The following is an 11,208-nucleotide window of genomic DNA, read 5'->3' as shown; positions in this document are numbered from 1 at the left end:
AAAAGTACTCAACTCTTATATACTGAGTGCCAATAGAACCGCAACCCTACTTTTTTTTTGGGGGGGGGGGGGGGGGTGAAAAATACAAACTGACCATTCAGTTTACAATTCGGTTGACATTTTATATGATTATAAAATATATTCAGCAATTACCAAAGCTTTCAAACTTTCAGATTTTAACAAATTCCTTATTTTCACCAAAAAAAAAAAAATAGATTTGCAGTTTGAATGGCAAATTTCCAAAGATCCTCTGTAGCAATTATTATATAGTTTACCACAAAAAGAATTGTAGAATAACAATTTTCCACTGCATTTGGTCTAGTGTGATCACATTTGAATGACAACTTTTGGGCTTTCATTTGGACTGCTACGGGACTTATTGCAAGATTCTGATGGCAAATATTTAATGCATATCAAGGACGAGAGCAAAGTTTACAGAAAAGATGGGAGGTAATACCAGGCATCATATACTAAGAAGAAAAGCTGACAGTATATTTTTTTCTGCTTACTTTCCGATTATTTTTATGACTTATATCGACTAACATATTTCTAAGTGAACTAGCAATACAATATGAAGTATCCTCCCTTCCTATTATTATAAAATAGAATTTTTACCGGGTTTGTAATATCATGAGCAACATGACAGGTGCCACATGTCGAGCAGGATCTGCTTACCTATCTCAAGCACCTGAGACCACTTTAGTTTTTGGTGGGATTCATTTTGCTTAGACTTTAGTTTTTATGTTGTGTCTTGTGTACTATTAATTGTTTGCCTTTTTCTTTGTTAGTTATTTCTCGATTTATGAGTTTGACTGTCCCTCTGGTATCTTTCGCCCCTCTTTTATACTTGCCCAAGAATGGCTTTCACTTGTCCTGGACAATTTGACAACCTTTAATGTCAGATCTGAGTTTTATAATCCTTGTCCTTGACATCAAACTAAATAGTGAACTTTCTCTCATAATGTGTGAGATGATTAATGTGGAAAGAATTGTTATTGCAGTCAGAAGAGGGTTTGTTTAGAAATCTTAATTCCTTTATTAGGAGAAATTACAAATCAAATTTTAATTGCAGATATGGCAAAATAGCAAATGCACAATAATTCACATGACGATAAATTTAATAACAAAAATGTCAGTTTCCCCTCCCTTCCCATTACAGCACTAGATAATTATGTCAGCTTCTTTGCTTTATTATAGAGAGCATCAACTACTTTGCCCATGTTTTGAATGGTATCAAGTGAGTTCTCATATGTCTTGTCCACTGGAGTTTCATCAAATACAATCAAAACACCAGCTCCTTGGTCCAGTATACCTAGAAATAAAAAACAAATAATCATTTACTATTTTGCATACTTTTAAAATGATATACACGGAAAATATACTTTTGTAGATTAAAATATCCAACTAGTGGAATTTTCATTAAAATAATGAGGTCCTTTTTAACTTATAATTATAGTAACATGACACTGTTCAGAAATATTAGCAGGTAGTTATTACTCAGATAGTAAACAGCAGACACAAATACCGGTACTATATCAATTATTTGTGATTTTAGATTATGCTGTGTACAAAATGTGAGTTTTTATCTTTGTGAAAAACCTGCCTGATCCCAAATTTCTCAATAATAAACACATCAGACCAATTTACAGTTATTACTTTATTTTATGCCATCAATCAAACTTTTAACTAAAAAGATTCATTCTATCTACATAAATTTTAAACTGTATAGAGATTTTAATGTGTTTTGATCTGATAATTATACTCACCGTGGAATTTTTTGTCTAGAATCATTTGTGATAATTTCTTCTCAACTGTGTCCTGAAAATAAATCATAATGTTACTGAAAACGTGTTGTCTTTTGTTTTTTTTGTCCTTATGTTGCTGTCTCACTAAAGGAGACCTAATATCATCTTTTATTTATTTTATTTTTTGTATTAAATCTTTTTAGTCCTTTTTCAGCATTTTTTTTTTAAATGAATTATAGAGTAGTCATCTGAAATTATGAATTAATCTTTTTTTATATTTAAATTTTGTATGTTGAAACTCTCTAAATTGAAAATGAACAAGTTTTTAGCAGTAAAACTGTAATAATAAGTTTAATACTTGACTTACCATAGGTAATTTGATCAGATTAGCTACATGTTGTACCTACAAAGTAGTAATTCTAGTTAGTAATTGTCCATAGATTTTCTGTCTAGAAGTGTCTTTCATGATAAATTTAGTGTGGCTCATATCATTAATAAACCTGAACACATTCTATAAAGTTTGAAGGCTCTGAGTTGTAAGGAATCCATTACTCACACATATATAACTTTCCCCTTCCAGCTCAACATTTACTAAACTATATATTCTGCATCCCAGACAAAAACTGTTCTGAATGTTTATAATTCATTTAGGTCCTGATTGAATATGCACTTATCATATCTCCTATACATTTCTAGGAATATGATTGGTCAAAAGCAACCATGAGGAGATCATGTATATTTCATATAAGGTTAGTAAACAGAGCTTTTTCAATACGCTGTTAACAGTAAAGTTAAGTCCCTTTGTAAAAACAACACTGATTTGATGAAAAAAGGATTCAAAAAGAGGAAGTATTTGATGATAAACAAGTTGTTATTGTTGGCTTTTGTTTTTGTATAGACAAACTGCAGTAGGTTCTTAAGAATAAGTCTTCAATTGGCCACTAATCTAAATTCCACATGTTAAGATAGTCTGTGAGATAAAATTCTTTAAACAGTGTGGTAGTGACATAATACTATATATACTGGGTTATGCACTCACCCCATATGAAATTTACTGACCACATCTATTTTACTTATTAGGTCACTAGCACATTATGTAACTAACAATATTAGTAAATTTATCTTTAATCAAATATGTTTTTGCTGAAGAATGCTGTTTTTCTCAAAATAAACCAGTGAGAGTCAGGGTTGTAAAATTCTGTTTTATTGACCAAATCTTCTGTTGAGATAACCAAACCCTAGAAACAAGCTATTTGAATGTACATATATTACCTGGACCCTTGAGAAAGGTTCAATGATTCTACACAGATTCTGCTCTAGTAGGTTATCATACAATGTCTTCAGGTGGGCGTTAACAATTGGGTCATCCTCTAACTGAGATTTGAAGCTTGCAAGTGTCTACAAAAGGTTACAAAACAAACGCTGAATATTGGAGATCAACAAATAATATTTTGAAATGCTCATGTTTTTTTATACTTCATTAGCAAACTTTGTGTAGTCATTCATTCAAAATAAAATCAACCACATATTGTTTTTTCTAAATGAGCAATCTTGAAGTCCTCATTGTGACTTCAAGAACAGTAATATAGGCACTGTGCCATTGTTTTTCTGGAAATATTACCTTAGAAAATCATGCCAGCTTAACAATACATGTTAAATTATAAGAACATGGTATATAGATACTGTTTGACTTGGTATAGGATATGATGTATTATCACAAATATTCTGATTGTTTGGTTGCCTAATGTCCACTGATTATTCTAATACCATGCCTTTTTTTTTAAATTCTAAATCATATCTTGAATTTCTGTTTTTAATATTCCTGTATGAATCAATTCCATGTTTCACACTGGTAAAACCAAGTACTGTGTTTCTGTCAATATTTATCCATTAATCAGTTTTATTCACACTAAGTACCTTTTGAAATTCAGCAAGAGATCTCTTATGACTAGCTTGAGCTATACTTTTCATGGCTTCAACAGCAGGGCCACTGTATTTCAAAGCCAGTTTACCACTAACAATAGCTTGGACTTCATCAGATCTACAAGTATTAAATAAACAGTTAATAATTGGAAAATATGCATTTTTTTATGTATTGAGATATGATATTGCCATAATGCCATTGTAAAAATATTGAGTTATATAATAAAACAGATTTGAGCCATTCTAAAATATTAGACCTTCAGTAAAAAAGTTAAATCACAGCATTATAAATTTCAGGCAACATTGCCCTAATATAAAAAGACTGCAAAATGACTGTTCAATATTATGTTATCCTTACCTTATGAAACATAACAAGATTTTTTGGGTAAGATACATCTACATTAACCGTCTACGATCCAATAGTTACATAAATATATAAACCTCCATAAACAAGGTTGTGGACATGAAGGGTTCATTCAAAAGTTCCCTGTAAACACAGTTTTGAAAAAAGACTTAAGTATTTACATCTAAATAAAAAGAAGTGGGCTTTATCTGGTGTATTTGATATAATCTTAGACATCAGCATGTTTTTGTGTGAAATTCAAAAACTTAACATAGTTCTTGACACAGGATGTGTTTGAGTGCTGTAACTTACGTATTTAACATAATTTTGGACATCAACATGTATTTGAGAGCTGTGATTGCTTTAGGGCTGTCTATGGAATCATATCCTTCAAATGCTTCATAAAAATAAGAGTAAGCTGTTTTGAAATCTTTCTCATCAGCTGCATGAAGTATACCTGAAACATACAAGACACTGAACTCTGACTCCATATTTTAAGGTAAGATGTCAGAAATTATATCAATTTCAATTATTAAAGTAATGTTTCATCCTTTTTAATATTGCACCAATTCAATGCTGTATAAATTCTAACAATTCTCACATAAGAAAATTCAAAGGGCCTTGTCTTTTCAAAATGAAAATGGGTTCAAATTGATGAATACCGATAAAGAAAATTTAAATGGAACTTTTTTTTCTAACTTGTCTATAAATGAAAATTTTTTAAAATTCAAACTATGTCCAACCTGGCTATTAATAGACAAAATGTGTATTAAGTCATTGTTTTAACGATGATTCATAGTGATAAAAGCTATTAATTTTAATTCGATATCTTAGATATTTCAAAAGGGTCCTTATCCTAGTTTTCCTGGAACCTAAACTTTGGGTAAATTGATACACACCTGACTGCATATCTAAAGCAGCTTGAAGTTTTGGTGGACAGTAAATGCTGTTGGCAGTAGTCCTAGCTGATGTCAAGGCTGCCCTGTAACATAACAAATGATCATACTAATTAATTGGAATCAAAAGAGCTACATTAACTTCTTGTCATACTTATCAATGGTTTTTATATCAGAAAACTAATTGATTGAGAAAATGCCACCCACATCAATTTTCTCTGTAATAATATACATGAAAGTGCATGCTTTTTTAACACTTCAATACCTGACCAAACCATTACCAATGCAGATTTTAGAGTCAATAATTGATACAGGAATTGAATTCAAAGAGAAATCAACTATAATGTTAATTAAATTTCTACCTACCATGCTTTACTTCAGTAAATGAAATGATTTTGAAGAAGAAAGTGCTCTCTCTCAACTTTGATGAATGATAAATAAGACTTTTACCATATATATATGTCTATATTTACCTTGCTTTAGGGAGATTGCTAAGTGAATGATATACACGACTTTCAAGTAGCTGAACTTCTACGAGTAATGCTTTATCATCTAACTTCTTTAATTCTCGTAGTAATGATGAACCTGAAATAATAAATGATATGGTTAAAATTTCTCATTAAAATATACTTATTAATGTCTCTTAACATAAAAACCAAGTACATTCACCTATAGAAGTCCGACATGCTTTTAATACCATACAATTCAAAAACAAATTTGATGTTGTATATATTTTCAGATTACCATTGATATATATCATATTATATCATTCTAAACTTTATTGGTTTTTTTTCAAACTTTACCTACATTTTGACATCAATAAAAACATTGTTAAAATGTACTGCCTGCCGTCCACTGTTCGTACTTAGTAATTCTAATTAAATGATTTTTTTCCTTCAGAAAACCTGGTTTAAATTGAATGTTTTTGCCAAGGTTTTAGTTTAAACTTGTGAAAAGTCATAAAGGACATATCTACAATTGACTTGGGAAAGCTCTGTCAATATAACTTGTGTATATTCTGTGGATTTATCTCTGACTAATATATTCATTTAGATATTTGACTTGAAATTTTCCATCCATTCATCAGAAAAAAAGACTTTTATATTTATCATATTGAATGCATTTGACATGAAAATCATGTGAAAATTAATCATCATGAACACTTTTGTGCATTAATAAAAGTTTGGCTTCAAGAATATGCCTTAAAAATTTAATTTAGTACTGAAGGTGTTTAAAAATGATAATCAATCCATCCATCAAATACTACACAAATGTTTAATGCAGTTTTTCAATTCTTCATTTGTTTGTTTGTATGCTATTTTAAGTAATAACCTACCTAAAGCAAGTGCTTCTGTGTACTGTTTTGTCTCATGGTAAAGAGCAATGAGTCGAGCCTGAAATATCAATTAGGTAAAAATAAAAATATGTACATATAAAAACATTTTTGCCACACAATCATGCTTTAAAAAAATTACAACGACAGCAAAGTAGTGTGTTGCTTATTTCATAAAATCTCATTTTAAGTGGTGATTTTTTTCAGATTGTAATACATTGTATAACAACTGTTCTAAGTTTGATTGACTCATCAAGATGCTAAACGTAAACATAAAACTTAATCAAGGTTGGGGAAGAGTCAATATAGGTATGAATAATCAACTCTTAACTTGTCAATGAAATAAAGTATAGGTCAAAGTGTCCTTTCTTCAGGACGTAATTAGAGTAGCAATAAAATTATTTAGTGAAAACTATCTATACAAACATATATAACTAAAGGTGTTCATGTAAAAGTAGACTAAGTTTTTCATCCAATTTATTTGAATTTTGTTTGATAATTGTCTCATTAGTAGTCAAAGATCTCTTTATTTTTATAATAATCAAAGATTTTTATACCTCTAATGCTTGTCTAAGAAATGTTCTCTTTTCATCTTTAGCCCAGTCTATACATTCTTTACACAGCTCAACCTTAAAATAAATGTCAGTTACTGGAAGTTCAGAAATCAATGCATGCATTTATTATTGTGAACTGCTCTGAAAAAAACCCAGATGAAGACATTATTTTCCATTACTTGATGACAAAAATAAAAGCAATTTCATTTAAACCATATCTCAGAATTTTTTGCAAGTGTATAATTTCAAAATTTTTGGTTGTTGTGTGAATTTAAAGTCCAAAAATCTGCTAGTGACATCTGAATGTTGACTGTGATCCTAAGCTGTTCCTAACTTTGAATAAGTTAGATTGTGAAACATGTATTTACTATAGAGAATTTATGGGAAACATACATTTAGACAATATAGATATAAAAAACAAAAAGAAAATAATGGCATGCAGATTCAGCTACCATGAAAATGTTTTAAAAAAATCAAGTTTTAAAGTTTTGTGTAGACTTATATGATGTCATTAGCTGATTTTGGACTTTTTCTTATTACCAGGCCAAAATAAATGATAATTGTATCTACCTCTTTTCCTGTCCCAGCTTCCATATCTAAAAACATATCAACCAAAGCTCGCACAAGTTTGGCAGCCTTGGCTTTACTAACAAGGGATAAAAATGGTCTGGTAAACTTGATCAAACCTGCAAGTTCTGAAAAAAAAGTCAAAATAAAACTTTATTTATTTTGTTTTGATAATTTTATTCATGGACATGTGTCATGTACGATTTCTAGTGTATTTACAATCTAAAATCATAGTCTACATATAAATGTCTATTCTAATTGTTTGAATGTAGTTGGGTTGCTGTCTAATGGTTAAAATCCATATCTCTTTGTCTATATCATGTGCAAGATGTATATGAATAATGAATAGGAAAAAAATATTTTAGAAAAACAAAATACATACTTATTAGCTATGAATCCACAAATAAAACTTATATGATATAAGAAGTCCACAATTTCTGACACTTCATTTATGTAAGATTTTTAGGTCATTGCTTATAAATCAGAAGCTGCTGAAGTGACAATCAAGTTGATACTATTGCATAAAAGTTAAAAAAATTGCTGTAAAAACTAAAAAATCTTGTCTTTCTTTCATCAACACTCAATTGTGACTTATCACAACATTTACAGAAAGAAAATGAACAGTTGTTACATTCCTAGCAGATACCCTTCTTGAGCAATACAGATTTTAACTTTTGTATTTATACATGTCTTATACAAGTTTTAGGCATGTTTTTGTGAGTGATATGATATAAAACTTTCAGGAATGCATAAAATTAATTTATTCATTTGATGAAGATAGGAATATCAGTTGCCATCATATATTTTTACATACAGTATAAAAAGTGCATTGTAAGTAACATGATAAATATTAGACAATTTGATTCAGTACTAACCTTCAGCTTGTTTAGTTTCAGCCATAAGACTCCCCAATTCCAATACAGCCTGTTCTTTAACCTTGACTTCATCTTCACTGTTGTTATCAATATCTTTTCTCACTAAAATAAATCCACAATTGTAAACCTTTTATCATCAATTCCTTAAACATCTGACTAAGCCTGAGTTTTGGAGTTCATTGTCTCCAATGGTTCTAGTAAAACCCTTGTCTCATTGTCTGTTTGGTTGTGCGAGATGTCAGACGCCATAAGGTAAAAGTGAATATTGTATGACGTCTATGGATCAAAAAGATCTTGCTGGTTTTTTTTTAACATGTTTAAAGCTAAATGCTGTAGAGAAGAAGTTTTATGGAAATGAATATACTTGATAAATAAATAAATTTATTACGAATCCTGGTCTATTAAAACATATTGTTGATTTATGAATATATATATGTACATGAATAATATGTTTGGGTTATTATTAAAGTGTAGTTGGTATTATAAATTGTGATTTTATAAATACACCATGGGTTGGGTGCCTGTTTTTGTACAATAAACTTTATTTGATTTTGTTCAAGTGTCACATATAAATTAGATCATTCATTATATACTGATGGACACAGATCTTGGCACAAATTTATCTCTAACTCTATTGAAAAATATAATTTAACAGACAATAATCTCAATTTAAAGAACTTAAAGGAAAATATTAATAACCAACATTCTAATAACACTTTGCATAATCTAGAAAAATTACGTTCAATTGAACAAGACAATAAATTACATTTCTATGCCAATATTTATTTACAAGAATTTAAATTGCAAAATTATCTATCTTATAAATGTTCTCCTAATATAACAAGCAATCTTACAAAATTAAGAATTAGTTCCCACCCTCTTTAGATTGAGAAGGGTAGATATTTCAGACCAAAAATTAAGAGAGAAAACAGAATATGCTCTAACTGCAATCAAATAGAAGATGAAAAATATTTCCTTATTTATTGCTAAAAATTTGAAAATTATAGAAAACAACTATTTAATAAACTAAATTTTAATTCACAAGATCTGTGCCCTAAAAAAAATTATGGAAACCATTATTAGTTTACTTAACCCACAAAATATTGATTATACAAAAAATATATGCCATTACATACAATTATGCTTTGAATCTTTGTAATTTTATTCATTTAACCTTGATTTGATATTTTGTCATACATAATATATATTTATTCATGTGATGTAATATCATGTTAATGTGGGGGAAGACATCATTATACTTGTATTGATTTTCCTGATTTAATAAAAACTTGAAACTTGAAACTTGTCACAAATTTGCAGATAGTGATAAGATTTTTGGCCTTCAAATTTATTATACTCTGATCTACTTTTGGTTAAAGAATGGTGGTGTAGATATAAAGGGCAACTTTTTAAGAAGATGTGCTTGGCCAAATACTTTCCAGAAATAGACTCCATAGCCATAGGGCTTGATTAGGGATAGTTAAGCGGCCTTAACACATTATCCTTATTTGTATGCCATTACCAGACATAACAAAGTTCCCATGAAATTTTGACGTCATAATAGAAAATATATGGGTCAAGCTGAACATGTTTCCAAATACTGAATCAATAGCAATAAGGTGTATTCAGAAGGGGATTACAGTAAAAAGTGTTTAACATCTGTGCATTTATACATTTTTGTCAAATGAGGTGTAACCCCTCATTCTGATGCAATTTGTTTAACGATAATTTTCATTGGACATTGACCAATTTTTTTGAAGGGGTAAAATTTACATTCCAACAGTCCGTAACAAAAAAAGCCACAATTTTATTAGCAGATTTTTTTTTGGTATGTAATTTCTCACAAAATAAACACGTAAGTCAAACTTTGAGCCTCAAAATCTTCTTTTTGTCAATGTTGAAACCATTCTGAATTTAAAATTTTGTGAAAGTGTTTGAGTGATTGCCCGAATACTGGAAAATCCCCCCTTTTTAAAGCATAAAAATTCATAACACGGAACGTAAAATCTGAAAATAATAAAAATCAAAAAGGAGCATAAGTCATTATAGATATAAACAATTCAAGTTTCATTTAAGATTTAGGTTCATGTGGACCCTATGGATAAAATGGCCACATTTTCACCTCAAAATTTAAAATAAAACTGTTAAAAGTTGATGGAAGCATTTTTGAGTTATTGTCTGAATAACAGGAAAATCATCATTTTTTTAAGGATAAAACTTCACATCATGGAAATGAATATTTGAAATTTATAAAAATTGAAAGGGAGCTTACGTCAAAAACTCGTAATAGATGAGGGGGTCAGGAGAGGTCTTGATCCCGAAATCCCGAGCTTAAAAACACAAAATCCCGGTCTTTAAACATGTTAAAAATACGTAATCCCGAAGTCCCAAAATTCGAAAAAAGAATTCCCGGATCCTGAAAGGGTCAATCCCGAAATCCCTAGCGTAAAAACACCTGATCTTGGAGTCCCGAATAAGGTCCTATCCCCCCTCATAGATATAAACAATTCAACAAAGTTTCATCAAAGTTGGTGGGTGTGTTTTAATAATTGTCTGAAGTGTGGCCTACGGGAGGACAGACGGATGGATAATGGTATACCATAATACGTCATGTCTTAAACCGGCATATAAAAATACTAAAATAATTTATCAATGTTTATGACTTGAATGATAAAGCAAAATTGACTTTCATGACATGATGAATCAAATATTTACATAATGAAATAACCCCCAAAATAGATATTGAATGTGTTAAACAAAAAAATAAAACTGTAGGAAATGTTGTTTTAGTCAGTAACCTAAACTATATAATAAGTCTGAAGCTCCGGCTTTGTTTGTTTGTCGAAGAGCTTGAGCTTTTTCCATTTCAGTGGCCATCTTGAAATTTGCCGGTCTAACCACTCGAAGTTCTCGGGCTTTTAGCTGTTTTAAAAGAAAAAGTAGAAGGTTTTACCCTGGGACCCTAAAAGAAA

General features: G+C 29.9%; 1 protein-coding gene across 1 annotated transcript; it reads right to left on the bottom strand.

Annotated features, from left to right (window-relative positions):
- Nucleotides 1-1,100: 1,100 nt before the first annotated feature.
- Nucleotides 1,101-11,177, bottom strand: LOC134706250 (26S proteasome non-ATPase regulatory subunit 11-like). Its single transcript, XM_063565017.1, has 13 exons — nucleotides 11,035-11,177; nucleotides 8,237-8,338; nucleotides 7,365-7,489; nucleotides 6,798-6,869; nucleotides 6,244-6,301; nucleotides 5,381-5,492; nucleotides 4,911-4,993; nucleotides 4,324-4,468; nucleotides 3,663-3,786; nucleotides 3,018-3,143; nucleotides 2,113-2,148; nucleotides 1,767-1,818; nucleotides 1,101-1,312 (listed from the first exon to the last, which is right to left on the bottom strand). The coding sequence occupies exons 1-13, from the start codon at nucleotides 11,111-11,113 to the stop codon at nucleotides 1,170-1,172; spliced, it is 1,257 nt and encodes a 418-aa protein (XP_063421087.1). The 5' UTR covers nucleotides 11,114-11,177; the 3' UTR covers nucleotides 1,101-1,169.
- Nucleotides 11,178-11,208: the final 31 nt, after the last annotated feature.

This window comes from Mytilus trossulus, chromosome 2 (assembly GCF_036588685.1).
Source record: "Mytilus trossulus isolate FHL-02 chromosome 2, PNRI_Mtr1.1.1.hap1, whole genome shotgun sequence".
NCBI classification, from domain to species: domain Eukaryota; kingdom Metazoa; phylum Mollusca; class Bivalvia; order Mytilida; family Mytilidae; genus Mytilus; species Mytilus trossulus.
The sequence above is the reverse complement of the archived record's forward strand: the minus strand, read 5'-3'. Positions and strand labels throughout refer to the sequence as shown.

Coding starts and splice junctions, on each gene's coding strand:
- LOC134706250 (XM_063565017.1), bottom strand. CDS start 11,113: ATGGCCACTGAAATGGAAAAAGCTCAAGCTCTTCGACAAACAAACAAA. Junction 4,994..5,380: donor AGCAATCTCCCTAAAGCAAG/GTAAATATAGAC, acceptor GTTATGTTACAG/GGCAGCCTTGACATCAGCTA. Junction 1,819..2,112: donor ATCTGATCAAATTACCTATG/GTAAGTCAAGTA, acceptor ATTTATTTTCAG/GACACAGTTGAGAAGAAATT.